The 23,810-nt window shown below is 36.4% G+C and overlaps 1 protein-coding gene across 1 annotated transcript; it reads left to right on the plus strand.

Annotated features, from left to right (window-relative positions):
- The first annotated feature begins 22,810 nt into the window (after nt 1-22,810).
- LOC106084311 (H/ACA ribonucleoprotein complex subunit 2-like protein) lies at nt 22,811-23,810 on the plus strand. The gene is made up of 2 exons (XM_013247891.2): nt 22,811-23,150; nt 23,454-23,810. Exons 1-2 carry the CDS (start codon nt 22,897-22,899, stop codon nt 23,683-23,685), a joined length of 486 nt encoding a protein of 161 aa, XP_013103345.1. The 5' UTR covers nt 22,811-22,896; the 3' UTR covers nt 23,686-23,810.

Raw genomic sequence — 23,810 nt, forward strand, 5'->3', positions numbered from 1 at the left:
ACAAAACACCAATTATTAATTTTTTAAATTTCCCACAAACATTAATTACTTTTCAAAATATAACAAAATTTTTTGTTATTGTACTTTTTGGTATTTTTCCACTAGCACACTTTTGTAGCACTACCACTAGCACATCCACATCTATTCACTATGCTATGCTCACGTGAAAGTAAAATTTTCAATTTTTTTCTTGTTGATGGGGATTTTTTTCATTATAAAACTCCCCAAGTAAACCGAAATAAAATTTTGTTATTATATCTTTTGTTTTTTTTTTTCTTTTTTTTTTGTTTGTTATTTTTTATAGGTATTTATTTAACTTGGTTTTGATTATTTCTAGTGTCTCGTATGAAGCGCGTTTCAGTTCTCACTGAAATTCATTGTAAGGCCGATGCGATTGCTGATCATTTTCATTGGTATTGGTTGGTTGTGGTTTACTCAACCCGCACGATGATGATGATGACTTGCTCTGTTGCAGATCTTTTATGGAGAGGGCATAGAAATATTATGAGCGAGGGCGCTACACCCAGTGTGGTAATACTAGTTGAAAGGAGAAAAGTTTAGATACCTACATATATTGGGTTGTCCAAAAAGTAATTGCGGATTTTTTAAAAGAAAGTAAATGCATTTTTAGTAAAACTTAGAATGAACTTTAATCAAATATACTTTTTTTTACATCTTTTTTCTAAAGCAAGCTAAAAGTAACAGCTGATAACTTACAGAAGAAAGAATGCAATTACAGAGTCACAAGCTGTGAAAAAATTTGCCAACGCCGACTATATGAAAAATCCGCAATTACTTTTTGGGCAACCCAATATAATTAAAAAATAATAATTTTAAATGGTTTTTGAAAAATTCAAATTTTCAAGGAAACCAAGAAAGGAAAGACAATAGTCGAGCGGAGCTGACTATATAACAACCTACACCCACCCTATAAGTGAAAATTGGGCAATGACACCATATGGACTCTTAATCTAATTCTGAACCGATTTTGATGGACTTTGACAAAGCTTTTCAGATGGATAATTGCTGTTTATTTTAGTATTGAATACTGGATATACAAGCCGTGAAGGGCTAAAATAAAACGCCAAAAAAAAATCCAGTGCAAGTCTGCTTGTTTGCCATGAAGCGGTAACGCCATTTACCAACCTATCAAAACAATTCAAGGAAAAAGGGTGAATATATTTTTAAAATTCATAAATAAAATTTGCAAAACATGTGTGGGCATAGAAGTCAAATTAAATTTATTAAGATTTGTGCACGTAATTTTATAAATAATTGGTTAAATTTTATTTTGCCATTCACAATAGAGGGAGAGAGATTTTATTTTGCCATTCACAATGCAGGTGGCCACACTTAATATTAAACAAGTAAAAGCGTGCTAAGTTCGGCCGGGCCGAATCTTATATACCCTCCACCATGGATAGCATTTGTCGAGTTCTTTTCCCGGCATCCATTCTTAGGCAAAACAGGATATAAGAAAAGATTTGCTCTGCTATTAGATCGATATTAAGATATTGTCCGGTTTGGACCACAATTAAATTATATGTTGGAGACCTGTGTAAAATGTCAGCCAATTCGAATAAGAATTGCGCCCTTTGGGGCTCAAGAAGTAAAATAGAGAGATCGATTTATATGGGAGCTGGATCGGGCTAAAGACCGATTCAGACTATAATAAACACGTATGTTGATGGTCATGAGAGAATCCGTCGTACAAAATTTAAGGCAAATCGGATAATAATTGCGACCTCTAGAGGCTCAAGTCAAGTCAAGATCCTAGATCGGTATATATAGCAGCTATATCAGGTTATGAACCGATTTGAACCTTATTTGACACAGTTGTTGAAAGTAAGAATAAAATACGTCTTGCAAAATTTCAGCCAAACTGGATAGGAATTGCACCCTCTAGAAGCTCAAGAAGTCAAGTCCCCACATCTGTTTATATGACAGTTATATCAGGTTATGAATCGATTTGAACCATACTTGGCACAGTTGTTGAATATCATAGCAAAATACTACGTGCAAAATTTCATTCCAATCGGATAAGAATTGCGCACTCTAGAGGCTCAAGAAGTCAAGAGCCCAGATCGGTTTATATGGCAGCTATATCAGGTTATGGACCGATTTGAACCATACTTGGCACAGTTGTTGGAAATAACAATGAAACACGTCGTGCAAAATTTCATTCCAATCGGATAAGAATTGCGCACTCTAGAGGCTCAAGAAGTCAAGACCCAAGATCGTTTTATATGGCAGCTATATCAGGTTATAAACCGATTTCAACCATACTTGGCACAGTTGTTGGATATCATGACAAAACACGTCGTGCCAAATTTCATCCCAATCGGATAAGAATTGCGCACTCTAGAGGCTCAAGAAGTCAAGACCCAAGATCGGTTTATATGGCAGCTATATCAAAACATGGACCGATATGGCCCGTTTACAATACCAACCGACCTACACTAATAAGAAGTATTTGTGCAAAATTTCAAGCGGCTAGCTGTACTCCTTCGGAAGTTAGCGTGCTTTCGACAGACAGACGGACGGACGGACATGGCTAGATCGACATAAAATTTCACGACGATCAAGAATATATATACTTTATGGGGTCTCAGACGAATATTTCGAGTAGTTACAATCAGAATGACGAAATTAGTATACCCCCCATCTTATGGTGAAGGGTATAAAAACATGCCATGGCAATTCTGACAACAGATATTCTGCATAAGCATGGTACAAATAAGAGGTAGTGTCATGAATACAACAACAAAAGAAGAAAATGCGAAAACTTTCCGTGGTACTGAGTTTTATGAGCAAAATAGTAGCGACATGCCCCTGTTTCAGTAAAAAATTCGTTTCAAACTGACTGACGCCCAACCCAAACGGCTAAAGCTAGAATCATAAAATTTTGCACAAACGTTGGTCTTGGGTCAAAGACTCGGCACAAGGCTGGATTTAGAGATATTCGTACGTTTAGGTACTAAAAAGTACGAAATGGTACATATTTGCCCAGCGCGAACAGAAAGGGCTGGAATTATGTTCTTGGACTCAAATTAAGGGGCGCCTCGAAAAAATAGGGTATGATGGAAAAATTTTTGGAAAATCGCACCGGAAACGCGAGAAATAGTACATTTAATACCGCAATTGGTACTATTTGGTACATTATTTGTCAATTGAGCTAGAGCTCTGAAATTTAGAACTTAGGTACATTTTGGCAACCATAAATAGGTGACTATAAGACTTTTTGGAAGTTTTTTTTTATTAAGATACTAAAGAGAGTAACAAAAAGGTACGAAATGGGATAACTTTGTACCGGGCGGATGGATAGAGGTAGAATTTTGAAATTTTACTCAAAAGACATCTGGTGCAAAAGGATGAGGATAAAAAGAAGAAGTGGAAAAATAGTACTGGTAACGGGAGGAAATGTACATTTAGTACCGCAATTGATATCTTTTAGTACTTTCGTTATAGATGCAGCTAAAGGTCTGAAATTTGACCTGGTCCTGAAAACTTAGCTTGTCGCTGGAGGCATTCCTACTGATTTCAGTATTCCTGGAATGCGTAAGGTAGTTCCTAGTCTCGCAAACTCGTCTGCTTTAGAATTCCCTGGGATACCTCTGTGGCCTGGCACCCAGAACAGTTGAGTTTTGAACTGTTTAGCCATCTCGTTGAGAGATTTGCAACAGACGAGGGCGGTTTTTGTGTTCAGAAATACGTTCTTCAGGGATTTAATGGCTGTCTGAGAATATATTTATACCGATCGTAGTAATGACATTATATCTTAGCCATTCCACCACTTCCTTAATTGGAAGGATCTCTGCTTGACCAGTTCTAGATCTTTAGAGTACACCCCAAAACCCACCTGGTCGCTTAGTTTGGAACCATCTGTATAGAAGTCTATGTAACTTCTGTTACCAGGGATATCGTAGTTCCAATCGGTTTTATCGGGAATAGTGGTACAGTAAATTTTATTTATTTATTTCATTTCATGCAATGCGAAGCCATCAGGCCTATAAATAATCACACTATGCATAAGACGTACTTTTTCTAACATAAGTAAAAAAACTACTCAATCAATTTATCAAAAATCGGCTCAGGTAGGGTGTAATCCACACTACCTGGAACATCGGATATTGTATCAAGGATAGCACAGTGTTCGTAGCCGCCACATGACCAATGAGAAAGCTCCCTTAACCTCACGGCAGTGGTCGCTGCAATTTGGGTAGCCACAATGTCCAGAGGCATAAGATGTAGCATTAAATTCAGTGCATCAGATGGTGTCGTCCTCAGTACAGCTGTGATGCACAAACAAGCCATCCTTTGGATCCGGTTAAGTATTGAGCAGTAGGTGGATTTTTGAAGCGCCATCCACTAGACCACCACACCATATAGCATTATAGGTCTAACAACTGCAGTATATACCCAATTCATGACACGCGGTCTAAATCCCCAACTTTTGCCAATGGCTTTCTTGCAGATGTATAGGGCAAGAAAAATATATGATAGGTGACTTTATGTTCTATTCAAAATTCGTACATTTTGGTACTTTCTGTTCAGATGGAGCTTGTGTTCTGAAATTTGGCATGTATGCAAAACTATGAAATATATGATGGGTGACTAAATTATCTATTCAAAATTTATAAATTTTCGTACCATTTAGTATTTTCTTTACAGACGGAACTGGAGGTCTGAAATTTGGCATGTAGGTACAACTTAGAAATAAGTGACGGATGACTAAATGATCCATTCAAAATTTGTACATTTTGGCACCAAAATTGGTCCTATTTTGTACTTTCTGTTCAGATGGATCTTGAGGTCTGAAAACTGGCATTTAGGTGCAACTAAGAAACATATGATGGATGATTAAATGATCTATTCAAAATTCGTACATTTTAGTACCAAAAATGGTACCATTTTGTACATTCTGTTCAGATGGATTATGAAGTTTGAAATTCGACATGTGGGTGGCTAAATGATGTATTCACCATTCGCACATTTTGGTACTTCCTTGTATGATGAAGCTAGAGGTCTGAAATTCAGCATGTAGGTACAACTATGAAATATATGATAGATGACTAAATGATCTATTAAAAATGCATAGAGTTTGGCACCAAAACTGGTACCATTTGGTACTTTCTTCGCAGATGGAGCTATAGGTCTGAAATTTGGCATGTAGGTACAAGAAGGAAATATATAAGGGGTGACTAAATCCATTTAAAATTCGTACATTTTGGTACCAAAAAGTGCAAAATAGGTACTAAAACATACAGAATGGCACTACCTTTACAAATTTAGCTAAAGTGCTCAAAATCGCGATTCATTCATACCTTGACAATATATATTGGGCTATTTGGTACTATTTGGTATTTTCTTTACAGTAGGGGACCGATTTCTGAAATTTTATACGCAATTATTACAAAACTTCATAATCTTATAAACTGAGTGCCTGCCTATTCTTTTGGAAGACCTACACTAAAAAGTGGGTATCAAAAACGGGATGCTAGAAAGATGCAAAGAAGTCTTTTGAAGGCAAACACGGTGGTACACGCAAACCGGGACCAAAAGCCCGATGGAAAGATCAAGTGATGGAAGACACCTCGAAACTTGATGTCAGAGATTTCTTCTTTTTCCGAAAAATTAAATTAAATTAAAAATATATTTTCGCAAATTAGTTCGGCTGTAGGTCCGTGATTGAATTGCAAAATAATGCTTTTAATTTATATTTTTTTTGGAATTTCTTCTCGATTATTTGATTAACATCGTCAATCATCGGCAGGAGATCTATTACATGGATACAAAAATATTTTACATCACGAAATACAAAATTTATATTTACTCTAAATTAGTTTGCACTAATAACTATGAGTCGACTTTCTCTTTCACAAGCTTTTCGCCTACTAATGCTCTCTTCCTCCGTGTTTATTAATAATGTGTCTATATATTTGAGAGCATTTAGCAGTGTCAGTTTTGTAATTTAGTCTCTTCTAAGAGGGAACATTTATTATGTGCAACATTTCTTAAGTCATACGTCTGCAGTAATTACTCTCTTCTGCCAGTATCTCTACGTCGTCAAAATTAGGTTTGTGACCCGTTTGCGCACAGTGGGTGCAATTTTCTGCTCTATGGGTTTGTTAGTAGCTTTCATGTGAGATTTGTGCGATGACATCCTGGTTTTTAGTTTTGATCTTGTTATACCGAAATATGCTTCTGTGCATACGTCGGTTGCGTCTCCGTTAAATTTTATCTTATATATAACTATCCACTTGATTTTGCCAAACAGTTTATTCATTGTGTTGCATACTCTATGTGCTACATTTATTATGTCTTTATTGCATTATTTTCAGGACTCTTTTAATAATTGTCCTCCTCGGGTGTTTTGAATAAAAATTTATTAGTCTTCCCGATGCCGTTGTCTTTTGGTTCCAATCCATTTTTAAGCTGTTTCCTTCTCGTATTACTATAGTGTCCAAATATGCAAGTTTGAAATATTCCTCAAATTCCTTCGTGAATTTGATTTGGGTGTTACATATATGCAATTAATGTTGCTAGAGTACTATCTACGTCCATTTTTGTCTTCTGTTCATCTTGTTTACAAATTCGTCTTATAATTCCTACATAATGATGTCTGCGGAAGAAGCAGGAGATCCCATAGGCATGCCTTTCCTCTGTCTATATATTTTGTCTTCAAATTTGAAGTAGCGCGTATCTTTAATACAAAATTCCAGCATTTTGATAAATATTGGGTTGCCCAAAAAGTAATTACGGATTTTTTAAAAGAAAGTAAATGCATTTTTATTAAAAATTAGAATGAACTTTAATCAAATATACCTTTTTTACACTTTTTTTCTAAAGCAAGCTAAAAGTAACAGCTGATAACTGACAGAAGAAAGAATGCAATTACAGAGTCACAAGCTGTGAAAAAATTTGTCAACGCCGACTATATGAAAAATCCGCAATTACTTTTTGGGCAACCCAACATATCTTTCGGTATTGTGGTGCATTTCTCCAATGTTCTTCATTCCGCTCCGTTGCGTCTCTTACATTATAAGGGGAGTTTTGAATCAAGTTTTTTCAAAAATATCTACGATATATCATAAAAGTCCATATCCAGGTGCACCATTTGAAGAACAAATGAGCCTTAACGGTACTCCCTCCTTATGGATCTTCGGAAGACCATATATGCGTGGTGCTAATACCGTGTTACTCCACAGTCTCCTTCTCTCCAGAGAATTTATTTCGTTCATGTTGAACTAAATATCTACCAATGAATTATTTTTCGTTTGTAAGCCATGTAAATATATCATTTAAAATACTAGGCATTTTACTTCTGTAATCGTCCTTGGTCATTGCAACTTCAACCGATTTGGTTTATATTTGGAACAGTTATGACTTCCAACATCCACGCAAAATATGATCCGAATCTGTTTATGGAGCCCATAGAAGCCTCAATTTAATCCGATTTGGCTGAAATTTGGAACAAAGACTTGTATTTAGACTTTCAACATTCATACCAAGTATGATCCGAGTCGGTCTATAAACAGATAAATCCCCCATGTAAACCGATCCCCGGATTTGACTTCTTCAGCCCATAGAAGCCTAAATTTTCACCTAATTTGGCTGAAGTTTGGCGCAAAATCCTACTTTATGATTTACAACATCAGTGCCAAGTTTTATGCGAATCGTACCGATATCCCGATATGATTTCGTGAGGCCAAAATAATTCAAATACAAACTCAGTTAATAAGGGTAAATGTTTAGCAGAATCCATAGTGGTGGGTACCCAAAACTTAGCGCGCTTTAACTTGTTTTTATTAAAACAGTAAAAAAGATGCTTACAAGAAAGGCCAACTTTCAAATAATTGGTTTATGGAGTTGTTATCCACTTTATTTGGATTTTTGAGGTTATCATAAATCCAAATTGCAAAATTGTTAATCAATAATACAAATTCCTTTATAGGACAGATTTCAGCTAATTTTTTAATTGAATGTACAAATTTCTTAATTGAAACTAGTTTTTAATTTTTTTTCTGTACACCACCGTAGGATAGGGGATATTCATTTTGTCGTTCCGTTTGCAACACATCGAAACAACTGGTGAATTTAACATGGGTTTGTCATTGGAGTTACTTGTTGACACTGGATCTAGTACTTCTGCTAATTCCAACAAACTAGTTACGTAGTTGATTTTTTTAACATTTGTCAATGTTTGAAAGAATATTTTTATACCCTCCACCATAAGATGGGGGGTATACTAATTTCGTCATTCCGATTGTAACTACTCGAAATATTCGTCTGAGACCCCATAAAGAATATATATTCTTGATCGTCGTGAAATTTTATGTCGATCTAGCCATGTCCGTCCGTCCGTCCGTCTGTCGAAAACACGCTAACTTCCGAAGGAGTAAAGATAGCCGCTTGAAATTTTGCACAAATACTTCTTATTAGTGTAGGTCTTATAGTGTAGGTATTGTAAATGGGCCATATCGGTCCATGTTTTGATATAGCTGCCATATAAACTGATCTTGGGTCTTGACTTCTTCATCCTCTACAGTGCGCAATTCTTATCCGATTGGGATGAAATTTTGCATGATGTGTTTTGTTATGATATCCAACAACTGTGTCAAGTATGGTTCAAATCGGTCCATAACCTGATATAGATGCCATATAAACCGATCTTGGGTCTTGACTTCTTGAGCCTCTAGAGTGCGCAATTCTTATCCGATTGGAATGAAATTTTGCACGACGTGTTTTGTTATGATATCCAACAACTGTGCCAAGTATGGTTCAAATCGGTTCATAACCTGATATAGCTGCCATATAAACCGATCTGGGGTCTTGACTTCTTGAGCCTCTAGAGTGCGCAATTCTTATCCGATTGGAATGAAATTTTGCACGACGTGTTTTGTTACGATATCCAATAACTGTGCCAAGTATTGTTAAAATCGGTCCATAACCTTATATAGCTGTCATATAAACCGATCTTGGGTCTTGACTTCTTGAGCCTCTAGAGGGCGCAATTCTTATCCAAATTGAATGAATTTTGGCACGTAGTATTTTGTTATGATATCCAACAACTGTGCCAAATATGGATCAAATCGGTTCATAACCGGATATAGCTGTCATATAAACAGATCTGAGGACTTGACTTCATGAGCTTCTAGAGGGCTCAATTTCTATCCGATTTGGCTGAAATTTCGCAAGACGTTTTTTATTGTTACTTTCAACAACTATGTCAAATAAAGTACAAGTCGGTTCATAACCTGATATAGCTGCCATATAAACCGATCTGGGATCTTGACTTCTTGAGCCTCTAGAGGTCGTAATTATTATCCGATTTGCCTGAAATTTTGTACTACGGATTCTCTCATGACCATTAACATACGTGTTTATTATGGTCTGAATCGGTCTATAGCTCGATACAGCTCCCATATAAATCGATCTCTCTATTTTACTTCTTGAGCCCGCAAAGGGCGCAATTCTTATTCAAATTGGCTGACATTTTACACAGGTCTCCAACATATAATTTAATTGTGGTCCAAACCGGACCATATCTTGATATCGCAGAACAAATCTTTTCTTATATCCTTTTTTTTGCCTAAGAAGAGATGCCGGGAAAAGAACTCGACAAATGCGATCCGTCACTCTCTCTACTTAAACAACGTTATAAGTTTTGTAAGTGGTCGACGAGGAAACTTTAACTCATCGTCTTACTTTTGGTAGTCTTCCAAGCATCTATCACTTTGTTAATGATGGAATAACGCAATAAGCATTACTACACAGCAAACATTTTCTCAATTAAATTTAATTTACTGAAACTTCAAGTCGTTTCTCACAATGACAACTTCAACTCACCCAAATTTAGTTATGCAACTCTCACCACTCAGTAGGGTGATTCATCTAACATTGTATGCCAGTCACTTACCATCTCCCCATTTATCTCAATGGTTGTGATTTTGTCGGTGTATTATAACGCTTGGAGCTGGCTGCTGTGGTTGCCGAACACGTTGTTGTCATACTCTCATGCTCTCCCAAAACAGAAAATATTGTACATTTCGATGAAAATTAACCGAAAACAACAACAACACAAAGTGAATGAGTAAACATAATAGCATACAAGTTTGGTGTTTTCTTCCGAAATACCGGAATACAGTTATTGTTGTTATTGTCTCCATATACCTATTGAGCGCACACAAATACACAATTATGGAATTTTGTGTGCCTCTCCGGTAGCCAAATTAAATCTTAGCGGCTGGTTAGTGTCTAATTTTAAGGTTTTCAATTGTTTGTGCAACTGCACATGGCTTGCATTGCTAACAATGGCAGTCATTTTGGGTGTAATCAAATAAATAAATACCTACCTTCCTAAATCTTATATTGTAATTCCTACTTATCCCTCGATCTCCAGTAGGGTAATTCACCCAACATCGTTTGCCGACCACTTTGTGTTTGAGGCCGGCTGCTGTGTATGCTCTCTTGCTCTCCCCCCAAAAAAAAAAGAATCTCGATGAAAATTTACCGAAAACAACAACAACAACAACAAGTTGAATGAGTAAACAAAATAGCATACAAGTTTGGTGATTTCTTCCGAAATACCGGATTACTGCTATTGTTGTTATTATTTCCATGTGCCTATGAAGCTCACACAAAGACACAATTATTATCATCTTTGGAGCTTGGCGTTGAATTGTATTGCTCTCCGGTAGCCAGAAATAAATCTTGGCGGCTAGTTTAGTGTCGGGCTTTTATTTTTCGCTTACAATTGTTTTTGCCACTACACATGTTCATGTTTTTTATTGCCTGAACAGTTTGATGTTTTGGTGGTACGTATATTCATCTCTATGTAAGCCTGTTTGTGTGTGTGTGTGTGTGTGCGATTAGTAAAATCTCTGCAGCTGAATATTATTAAAAGTCACCTTCATAATGCATCTGCAACAACCGATTGATGAGACTTCTATAGCCGAATTACTATTTACCACTTTGAATCCTACACCCAAGTCTAAAATCTATGTTGATTTTGATGATCTTAAACGCTTGCTCGAATGTGTATCTTTCCATTATGGTTCAAATTGAGTTAAGTGGAGTACGCAACTCAAAAGAAATTTGCGGTTGCAGCCGAGACATTTATGCCTCCACTGGAAAATATTTGTGTATACTATAAGATGGCGATAAACATCAATTTATAATTTTGTCCGATTTTTAATCATTTTGGCTAATAAAGTACCTATGTACCGAAACTAAACGTTTTTGTTTGCAAATAAATTTATTTCATGTTGCATAAGCCTATCAAAACATACATTTTCATTCGCAATTGCAAGAAAAAAATCTGCAATGCCTATTATGTCACCCTGTTAAGCAAAGAAAATTTCTTTTGAGCTGCGTACCTGCAAGCGAAAATTTCGATATCGGTAACGAAAATTTCGCTTAGGATATGTCAACGTATTTCTAATGGTAACAAAAATTTCGCCAGAGGTGCATACTCAAAAGAAATGACGTTTCGTTGCGGTTCACATTCAACATCGACCCTTAAAATTTAACCACCCATTATTTTAGCTGAAGCTGCTTGGTAGATGTGATGTATAAAAGCTTAAGACCAGGGACGTTGCCAGGATTTTATTTTGGGGGGGATCCCACATTTTTTTAATATCAAAAATTGCCAACATTCTTCTGTTACTGTGAAATTGGAAAAATACCCTTCTTTTGAAAATTGTGGTGGTTATTGCTTGTTATTGTGAAGGATTTCATGGGGTCAATTTGGTACCTACAACCGACCACAATCCCATGGCAGCGGATTGTGGCCGCTATTGGTTGCAGGAACTGACCCATCGGCGGTGACATTTGGTCATAAAGTCAGAGCTGAATTTTACACTGATTGCCAACACACTATTTACAGGACAAATCTTATCTGCTGAAAGTTGTTTTAATGGCTCCGAACGCTAGACAACGGCTCTTGCTGCTGTTCCGCTTGCCCAGGTTCGAATCCCAGCCATTCGAATCTCCGATCATTAGGCTCGTCCCAAAAGAGACGCAAAACGAAAAATTGTGAAATCAAATGATCTTCGCCCTAAAAGGCAAAAACAAAACCATGAAAATAAAAAGTCAGCAGAGCCTGTCCGGGATTCGAACCTGGCCGCACGGAGCAGCAGCGAGAGCCGTTGCCGTTGTCTAGCGTTAGAAGACTTTAATACAACTTCCAAAAGATAGATACACAAATGACATGTGTATGCAATGGAAGCTAAGTAGTCGTAAAGAAAAGAAGTTAAAGCGTGTTAAGTTCGGCCGGGCCGAATCTTATATACCCTCCATCATGAATCGTATTTGTCGAGTTCTTTTCCCGGTATCTCTTTTTCGGCAAACATATGATAAAAGAAAAGAATGATATTGGAGCTATAATATCAAGTCATCGTCCGATTTGGGCCATAGTTAAACTGAATATTTTAGACCATAGTAGAAGTCGTTGTGTAAAAATTCAGCCAATTCGCCAATTCAGCCAAAAAAATGCGCCCTTAGGGGCTCAAGAAGTTAAATATAGAGATCGGTTTATATGGGAGCTGTATCAGGCTCATGCAAAGTTTCTGCCAAATCGGATAATAATTGCGACCTCTTGTGGCTCAAGAAGTCGATATCGCCTGTTTATAACTCCTCCAAATAGTCGTCTCAGACCCCATAAAGTATATATATTCTTGATCGTCATGACATGTCCGTCCGTCTGTCAAAAGCACGCTAACTTTCGAAGGAGTGAAGCTAACCGCTTGAAATTTTGCACAAATACTTCTTATAGGTGTAGGTCGGTTGGGATTGTAAATGGACCATATCGGTCCATGTTTTGATATAGCTGCCATATAAAACGATATTGAATCTTGACTTCTTGAGCCACTAGAGGACGCAATTCTTATCAGATTTGGATGACATTTTGCATGAGGTGTTTTGTTATGATTTCCAACAAGTGTGCCAAGTACGGGTGAAATTGATGCATAACCCAATATAACTGTCATATAAACCGATCTGGGGTCTTGACTTCTTGAGCCTTTAGAGGGCGCAATTCTTATCCGATTAGGCTGAAATTTTGCACGACGTGTTTCGTTATGACTTCCAACAGCTGTACGAAGTATGGTTCCAATCGGTTCATAACCTGATATAGCTGCCATATAAACCGATCTTAAATCTTGACTTCTTGAGCCACTAGAGAACGCAATTCTTATCCGAAATGGAAATATTACTAATTATTATAATTTTGCATGAGGTGCTTCGTTATGACTTTCTATAACTGTGCAAAGTACGGTTCAAATCGGTCCATAACTTGATATAGCTGCCATATAAATCGATCTGGGACCTTGACTTCTTGAGCCTCTATAGGGCGCAATTATTATCTGATTTGGGTGAAATTTTGTACAACGGCTTCTCCCTTCAATATACGTGTCGAAAATAGTCTGAATCGGTCTGTAACCTAATACAGCTTCCCTATAAAACGATCTCCCTATTTTACTTTACTCCAATAGCATAGAAATTATTTTCTTTTATCCTTTCCTTTCCTTTGTTTGCCTAAAAAGAGACACCTGGAAAAGAACTTGATAAATGCGATCCATGGTGGAGGGTATATAAGATTCGGCCCGGCCGAACTTAGCACGCTTTTACTTGTTTATCTCTATTTTAAGTTGTTTACAAAATTTTTACCACTCTACTAAATTGTTTGCCGGTGTTGTATAAACAAGATAGAGTCGAACACACACACTGTTATGCTTCGTTACTGTTACTTCAAGTGAATGTGAGTGTTTCGTCATTGTAGCTTTAACCAAAAACTGCAACTAATTGCGGCAATTGCGGCAATTGCAAGGCAGATTTAATAAGGTGGTCTCGTGCGAACAGTTGTTAGCAGCCGGCCAACGGTATTAAGATGTTATTCTCTGCTCTCTGCTAATTTACGCACACGTATACACACACGCACGCGTTGATCAGCTTGATGACAAGATGGCGGATTACACCATATGATTTGTGGTTGTTGTACAAATGAGACCACCTTTAATTGTGTCGCCATGCGGCAACTGCAGCAAACACCACGATTGCACTACACAAAGCTTTGGCTAATTCTCTCACTGAATACGAGGTAAAATTGAAAGAGGTAACGACACTTCCTCATCAGATTTTTAAATATATTTTTAACTTTTTCACTAAAAATTTGCAGAAGGGCTTGAAATGGACTAAAATGTCTGACTGCCACAAAAACCTTGTAGAAGAACATTACTCTCTTTCGTTGCTTGTTTGAATGAGACAGCTAATTTTCACATACTATCCGTTCAAGACTGCAAATTGCAACTTCTCAGTCACAATTGAAATTGGGTACTCTCTTTTACACTCGCTCTCTTCTCCTTGTCAATAAAAAATATACCTAATTGACTTGCCTTAACAATTTATCTGAATTTTCTGGCCCCAACACGCTTTATATTTTTATTCTGTGAACCTATTCTTATCACATTTTCATTTCACAATTATTTGGTCGGACAATTGATCTCACTACTTGAATGGCAACTACTAAGAGGACAACAAGTAAAAGCCTGCTTAGTTCGACCGGGCCGATTCTTGCGAACCTAACACCATGGATTCTGCTAAAATATGGGAGCTAAATCTGGTTATTGACCGATTTGAGAGTCATAACAGAACACTATATGCCAAATTTTAGCCAAATGGGATAAAAATCGCGGCTTGTAAGGGCTTAAGAAGTCAAATCAGGAGATCGGTTTATATGGCAGCTACATCATGTCCTTGACTGGTTTGGACCGGTCTTGGCACATTTGTTGCAAGTCATAACAAGACACTATGTGCAAAATTTCAGCTAAATTGGAAAAAAATTGCGGCTTTCTGAGGCTCAAGAAGTCTAATCGGAAGATCGGTTTTTATTGGAGCTATATCAGGGTTTTGACCGATTTATACCGTATTTATCACAGTTGTTTAAAGTCATAACCGAATACTATGTGCAAAATTTCAGCCAAATCGGGTAAAAAGTGAGGCTTCCAGGGGCTCAAGAAGTCAAATCGGGAGATCGGTTTATATGGGAGCTATATCCAAATCTGAACCGAAATAAGACATTTACAATCCCCAAAGACCTACATCAACATGTAGTACTTGTACACAATTTCAAGCGGCTAGCTTACGCGTTCGACCGCTACCATGATGTCGACAGACGGACGGACATAGCTAGTTCGACTCAGAATGGCGAGACTTTATGGGTACTTTATGAGGTCTTAGATCAATATTTCGAGGTGTTACAAACGGAATGACAAGATTAGTAAACCCTTATCCTATGGTGGTGGGTATAAAAAAAAACACAAAACGGGTCAAAAGAAATTCATACGTAAAACAAAAATTAGTTAAATCAAGGTTTTCACAAAAAAATCTTCAAGTTCTTCAAAATGTACAAATAAATTCAACTCAACACAGAAGTCTTGTCCTAAAGAAGGGAGGAACGTTCGTTTAAATCACGTACATCTTCGGTACCATTCAAAACCAACAACTTAGCTCTCAGTTTGTCACATTCAAGTTTCGAATTTTGGTTTTATGAGTAGAAAATTGCTGCTATGCGACACCTATAAGTATAATAAACGGTTGATGTCTTAACTAAACGACTTTATTTAAATATGTTCTATATAGTTCTTTACGTTGTCCTTGATTAACAGACAACAGAGCCTACGAAAAGCTTTAAAAAAATCATTTATATCAATATTTTATCAAAATCAATATTTATCCTAGTATTGAAAACAACCTAATTTGCACTTGCACTATAAAGGACTCAAATAAAAAACAGAATATATAGTACTAAAATAAATCACAACAAATAAGTGCACAGGAAAAAGGCGACTTTTGGTATGGAAAAAAAACTGAATTACTGTAAAATTTCGCTCGTGAAATAATTAAAATTTTCTGCGACTACACACTTTGCATTTGAGATATTTATTATAGTTGTAAATTTTATTGACTAAAAATTAAACGTAATGTTGGTAAAGTCTGAAATCTGATTGAAAATATCTAGTTTAAATAGCATTGATATCATAAAACTGCTGTACCGACCAAAATAATCCAAGCATATCATAAAACTGCTGTACCGACCAAAATAATCCAAGCATGTGAAGATTCTTAAATAAAGACTGGCAAATATATCTTAAAATTGCGGCCCGGGAAATAATTCTAACGATAAATATAGCATTTACAAATTTATTTGATTGGCGCGATCTACAATGATCGCTTGTCCATTCATTAAAACGTCACTTTTCCTATCATACAAAATATAATAGGCCGTTTATGCGGCACATCATGATCGTACTGATGGTGTTGATTACAGATTTAGGCAAAACCGATACATCGATTTTTTTCTTTTTTTTCGATTTTCCACATGGTACAACTGAGAGGTAGTGTCATAAACACAACAACAAAAATGTACCCCCAAAAAAACTACATTGAGTGCCAACTGCCGTAAATTAAAATGTCAAAGTGGCTTTAGAAATAAACTTTGTTTTAAAACTTATATTCTTCAAATATGTTTTATATATGTATTTTCATCATTACAACACTGCTTTGTTGCTTTTATGTAGAATATCGGATCATAGAGAGCAACTTTTAAAGGTTTTAGAGAAAAATCACAACCTTTGATATTTAGATTTACTGCTAAATCAAAATAAAAATAAAAAATTGTACTCAGCTGTTCGCATGACCTCGCCTTATAAGTGCATCCTGGATTTTCCATACTTTTCTTCTCTTTTTAAAACTTTATTTTGGACAGAAGGTGTTTTTAAAATTGCTGTTAAGTAATGAATACACATTTCTGTGTAAATGGCAGTATGCACCTCTGGCGAAATTTTCGTTACCGTAAAAAATGCATTGATATATACTAAGCGCTTGCAGGTACGCAGCTCAAATGAAATTTTCTTTGCGTTAGAGGGTGACATAATAGGGATTGCAGAATTTTTTCTTGCAATTTCGAATAAAAATCTATGTTTTGATAGGTCCATGCAACATGAAATAAAGCTATTTGCAGATAAAAACGTTTAATTTCAGTACATATGTGCTTTATTTGCCAAAATGTGATTAAAAATGGGGAAAAATTATAAATCGATGTTTGTCACCATCTTGTAGTCCACACAACCAATTTCTACTACAGGATTCACTAATAGAAGGTTAGGTCACATGCAAAACACAAAGTGGATAGGCCCCATAAACATCATTAAGGATGTCAAATCTGACGATTGAAAATGTCATCATATAGGAGAAAACGTAAACAAAGAATGAATGTAAAAAGAGAACAAGTTGACATCCTCAATGCCAAGTACTGCCAAATATTAAAAAAAAAGTATATCGGCTGATCGCTTGGCTTAACCTTATTCAGTGAATCCTGTTTCTACTAGAAGCATAAATGTCTTGGTGGTTACCGAAAATTTCGTTTGCGGGCGAACTCCACTTAAACGGTAATCGATAGACGCCAATCACCGAAAAAATCATGTGACGCATACACCCTTATTTTCACCAATACAATTACAATGACCATGATATATATTGTTATGAACGGTACGTAGCTGAAGCAAGGCGGAAATGGTACAAGAACTTAAAGGAATGGTCATGCGTACAGTTGAGTAAAATTTTTTTAATTTGACAAATTTGATGTGTGTGCTTACAAGTGTATGTATGTATGTGTTTTTGACAAACATTGATGTGTGTGCTTACAAGTGTATGTATTATGGTATTTTATAGTTTCCATAATTGATTCGGCTTCTATTTCTTGATGTGGTGTCTCATTTATGAAAGGAAATGCTGGTATACGTTTTTCACTCAACATTGAATTTGGCTCTCGTCGGTGGGTGAACAAAACAATAACTTATAAATTATTAAACTTTTTTCTTCTAACCGCAGCAGACATACTGCTGGCCAGCCGGGGTTTGACATTACGAGTTGTAAAAAATCCACCAGAGTTGCACAGAAAAATGTTGTTGTTGGGCAAATGCCCCTACCTTCTAAGTTCTTGTACCATGAAGGCGGATTTAAAAAGGTGGTCTCACGCGAACAGCTGTTAACAGCCGGCCAGGTTTGACGGTATCAAGACGTCGGATTTTTGTTCACATTCTCTTCGTTGTTATCTTCTTTCTCGCATATTCTCTGCTCATGGCCCCACACGTATACACACACGCGCACAAATTTATTTGTGTGTGTTGGCAAAACGCCGATCAGCTTGATGACAAGATGGCGGATTGCACCAGATAATTTGTGGTTGTTGTACAAATAAGACCACCTTTAATTGATTCGTCATGGGTTATGCCAAAATACATTGAATTTAATATGTATAAATTCTTTTTCGTTGAGGAGAACAGACGTAAACGGCCGGCCAGATTTGACAGCATTAAGATGTCAGATTTTTGTTTGCATTCTCTTTGTAGTTAACTTCTTTCTCATATATTCTCTGCTCACATGCGCACATTTTCTGCACACGTACACACACACGCAAACAAATTTCTTTGTTTTTGTTGTCAAAATATCGACCAGCTTGATGACAAGATGGCGATTTCACCATATGGTTTTTATGTTGTTGTACAAATAAGACAACATTTAAATAATTCAACCATCGGTTAATAGAATTCCAAAACTATAAGCCCAGCATGCCAGTTAACAGGGGTAACCGGTTTATAACGCCCGGATAATCGAGGTTCAACTGTATATGTTGATTTGTGAAATTTATTTTAAAGGGCGATATGAACCATAAACGAAATTTTCGCAGCCACATGGCTGAATTATTTTAAGCGTTGACACATTTATGCAACAACATAAAAACCACATAGTCGAATCGCCATCTTGCCATCAAGCTGATCGACAATTTGCCAACACGCAGAAATAAATTTTTTTGCGTGCAATATAATTGCAATACATACTAAGCCCATTGAGATTTTTGTAGTGTTTCAAAAAAGTAACCGTGAAAACCATGAGTTTTCACCGGTGAAAAACGAACATAGTACCGGCCATAAAATCGGTTAGTTTTGATAAATGCAAATTTGCCATGCAACAAGTGTGGCAGATTGGTCAAACTAATGTTTCGTTTTTTGTCACTAAGTGTTTGCGACTAGAGCTGCGTACTGGGCTTATAGTAGAAATTTGTTCAAAATACGATGTCACCCTGTGTAATTATCATCAATGTTACCATCAACCGTATCCGTGCTGCTCTCCAGTTTCTAAATAAAAATCCGGAAAGATTGTTCTACGACAAAAAATCTGGGATATGTGTGGTATACCAAATTAAAGGTACTTAAGTCTTCTGCCCTCCAGTTTTAAAATAGAAATCTGGAAAGATTCTTGTACTAAAAACAGTTCTGGGGTATGTGTAGTATACCATAGTAAAGGTATTGATCTCCCCTTTAAAGGTTGGTACTATATTCGGTTTTCACGGTGAAACTCCATATAAAAAAATGAGCGGAAAATATTGAAAAAAAGTATTCATTTCGCCATAACTTGTTTTTTATCGAGGGGAAATTTACGCCCAAGAAGGGCACAACCACTGTCGCTGCACAACAAGTCTTTTCAAATTTGCAACTTTGAACAGATGTTTTGTAAAGATCAGCTGTTTTAAAAAGCAGCCGCTACATGAAAATACAAAAGTTATCGCCAAAATGTATCAAAAAGCAAAGGTAAGTAAAAAATATAAATATTGTTTATTGGTAATTATTAAATTTGTTTAATTGTTATTTACTTTTAATGACAATAACTCGACAAAAGAAGTTGTAATTTTACCTCAAGTCAGTTGTTCTACATTAGAAGATAAGTGGAAAATTTGCGGAATTATTTGGAAATTTTTGAAAAATTAAAACATTGTATCCTTCCAGACACCAAGAAAAGAGCCATTATCGGTTTCTTAAGCGTTTGATAGAATCATCCCTATCGGAGAGCTACGATGAAACCAACACCTTTTCTTTTAATATGTTAAGAAGGGAAGATGCTGCCATGGAATTGAGTGGGTCTAGCTGGGTAGTTAAACAAATGACGCACAGGGGGATTAGAAAAAATTAGTGCAAATTAGAAAAAAAAATTAGAAAATTGTGAACGGATACAGATATCTTCAATGATAACAAAGTGTCCATAGTCGCCACATGACCAAATAGAATGCTTCCGTAGCCTCACATCAGCCACAATGTCCAAAAGCATTATATGGTTAGTCCAAGGTATCTTTGTCAGCAGAATAAGTGTACTTTTGTGCACGGTGATGGCATGTTAAGCAGTTGTAGTCCTATGCAGCCTTCGAAATGCATGCTAATGCTCGGAATGGAAATGATCCAACGAGAGGAGCGGGAGGAGTAGTCCCTCATGCGTCTTGGCTACTGATGAGAGAAGGGAGATCGGTCTGTACGACACCCCCTTACTCGTGTCCCTTTCAGGTTTCAACCAAAACAAAAAAATCAGCTGTTTTTCTGCAAATTTTTACAGGAAGTCGTTCGCGTACTTTTGCTCGCAAATTTTTAAGAGAATAAATTGGCGCTTACTCTTCTGCAAATTTTTACTGAAAAAGTACGCGACCAGACCTATTGTAACTAAGTGTTTGCTAGTGTTATGCGATGTTTACAAGACACATCTGATGTATGGTTATTGAATAAGTATTGGTGAAAACAAAGATGTATTCGTCACTTGTACACATAACCATCAAAATCATTTCATTTTTTTTTTCGTTGAATGATGTTTATCGATTACCGTTTACAAAGAAATGTGTAATCATTGATTGACAGATATTGAAGAACACGTTATGTGACAAATAAGGTAATGAAATGAGAAGCAAAGTATGAAAAAATAAATAAAATCAAAGAAATGAAAAAATCGATGTACCGTTTTAGGCAAAAGCTGAATTTGTTTCTTTTTAAATAGTTTCGTGTTTCATTATTTATTAATTTCGAAGGGGTGGGTTTTGGTTGAAATTGCAACACCACATGTGAATTTGAGTATGGTCCACACAGCTGATAAATTGGTTGGTGCTATATTAATTTGTATATGTAAATGGCAACATGTTGGCCAAAGAAAGCCAAAAAAATCAAATGTGGTAACCTTGTCAAACCACTGAAAGAACGATTTAGAGACATTTTTCCCTCAAAAAATACGTAGTACCGGCCTTAATATGGCGTATGCACTTTTTTGAACGAAGTCCATTCATGGCTTTCAGACTGGATTTAGGGTCCTACCCTCCAGTTTCGAAACAGAAAACTTGAACGTTTGTTCTACGAAAACCCGTTCTGGGGTAAGTGTGGAACGCCAAATTAAAGGTAATGATTTCCACTTTAATTTAGTAGGCGCACTTTTTTGAACGAAGTCCATTTATATCTTGCGATTAGTGTCCTGCCCCCCCAGTTTCGAAACAGAAATCTGGAAGGTTTGGTTTACGAAAAACATTTCTATTGTAGGTGTGGTATATTTAAATCTTGTATGTAAAAAATTTCGCTAAAAGCGATAAGGTACCTGCTGTATCTCCTAAACTATGCGTCTTGAAGGGAAATGGGCCTGAATTCATGACACCATAAAAAAATTTCATTGTAAATCCACTAAAAATTTAAATTTCAGTTGAAAAATTAAAATGGCTGTATATCTTAAACTATGAGTCTAGAGGGAAATGTGCCTTAAGTTAACACTTAAGGCCAAAACAGAATGAACGCGTTGAGGAGCGTCGCGTTAAAAAATGCAACTTTGCAAACAAATATTACAAAAGCAACTGGCAAAAGTTAAATAATTTTTAACTTTGACGACCAAAAACTCTACTTCACGTGTGGCAACACAGAATGGAGCTCGCTTTCAAGCTTTCAAAAGTTAAATCATTTTTAACTTTGACGACCAAAAACACTACTTCACGTGTAGCAACACAGAATGGCGCTCGCTTTCAAGCTTTAAAGTCGAAAGTTTTTTAACTTTTTCCCGTTTGTTTTTTGGAATGTGTATACGGAGTTGCATTCTTGCAACGCGACGCTCAGTACCAAAGCTCATTCTGTTTTGGCCTTTAAAGACTACCAAAGCAACGCAGAAAAGTTAAACAATTTTCAACTTTGACGAGCGTCATTCGGTGTTGTCATACTTGAAGTAGTGTTTTTGGTCGTCAAAGCTAAAAATTGTATAACTTTTGCGAGTTGCCATTGGCCATCTTGTTCCCGCGGCGATCCGTCGGAGCTTACTCACCTACAGGAGCTTGACGAGGATAGCCTCCTCCAATTTTACTCAGCTGTTTACGGTACGCTATCTGGTAGTTATGAAATGATGTGTACCATAGACGTAGTGTAATTGTCGCAGTAAAAAAAGTCTGTCCATACACAACATGCACTTATAAGGTGAGGTCATGCGAACAGCTGAGTCAAATTTGTTTATATATGTTTTGACTTGAGTTTGCAGTAAATCTAAACGTCAAAGGCTCGATAACACAGCTGTGATTTTTTCTAAAATATTAATAAGAATTTCTACTTGATCCGATGTTACACACATAAGCAACAAAACAGTGTTACAATGATGAAAATACAAATATAAAACACATTTTATGAAGATAAGTTGTAAAATATAAGTTGTTTATTTCTAAAAACCACTTTGACATTTCAATTTTCGACATTTACCACTCAAGTTATTTACTTTCGTTGGGGGTAGATTTTTGCTGTTGTGCTAATGACTCTACCTCTTAATTATACCATGTTGGGCAGGTGAGCCAACCTTGTTAGTTCAACCATTGTCTGTGCTACTAATAGACGACTTCGATTTTTCCTCACAAAAGAATCGAATAATCGATTAGTCCAAAATCGATTTTTGGATCTCTCTGACAAACGCTGTCGTTTTTTAGTTATCTGCACGTGTTTTGTTTTAAGCGTGAAGAGTGGTATTTTATCCATAATATTTTCTTTAATTTTAACTAAACATTAAAAAATGGGCAAAATTAAGACTGAACCCTTGGATGATACTGCCACCAGCGAAGCATTGAACGTCACTAATGTCAGTGTAAAAGAGGAAGATACCTTTGATGACAAACTGAAGTATGTGAATGCTATTTCTCAACCCATGGCCAGCAAGAAAATAGCCAAGAAATGCTATAAACTTATCAAGAAGGCAATGAAACACAAAACTTATCTACGCAATGGACTTAAAGATGTACAGACACGTTTGCGTAAAGGCGAAACTGGGTAGGTGGCACTTGACAATTGCGGTATAGTCAGGCTAGACTGAACGCTTGATAGAGTGAAAGCCTCTTTCGTATAAGTGAACATATGTAACCCCAAAAATAGAACGGATTGAGCTTACAATTTAAATGTTCATAATTTCCAACATATTTCATTCGGACAGAGAATCTACATGCAAAATTAATAATTTTCAATGCAATAAACCTTTTTCAACGTACTTAATTAGAGCTCTTGCACTATTAGTTCGCTCCCTTACCTTCCTATTGCCTGATATTTGTAATTTACTGAAGTTTTGACTTTTTATAGCTTGGTCATTTTCGCTGGAGATGTTACACCTGTGGACATTATGTGCCATTTGCCTGCGGTGTGCGAAGAGAAAGGTATCCCCTATGTTTACACTCCCAGCCGTGCTGATTTGGGTGCTGCCATGGGTGTACGACGCGGTACCGTCGCTTTATTGGTTCGGGAAAATGATGACTACAAAGATTTATACGATGAACTTAAACAAGATATATCCACCTTGTACGTTCCACTGTAGACGTGTAGATATTTTCCCATATAGTTTTTTTTAGTTTTTTAAGGCAATAATACATTAAGAAATTTTTATAAAATTTATAGAAATATATGAAAGAACCAAACCTAAGGAGCAAAGGCAAAGCTGCA

Source organism: Stomoxys calcitrans, chromosome 1 (genome assembly GCF_963082655.1).
Source record: "Stomoxys calcitrans chromosome 1, idStoCalc2.1, whole genome shotgun sequence".
NCBI classification, from domain to species: Eukaryota; Metazoa; Arthropoda; class Insecta; order Diptera; family Muscidae; genus Stomoxys; species Stomoxys calcitrans.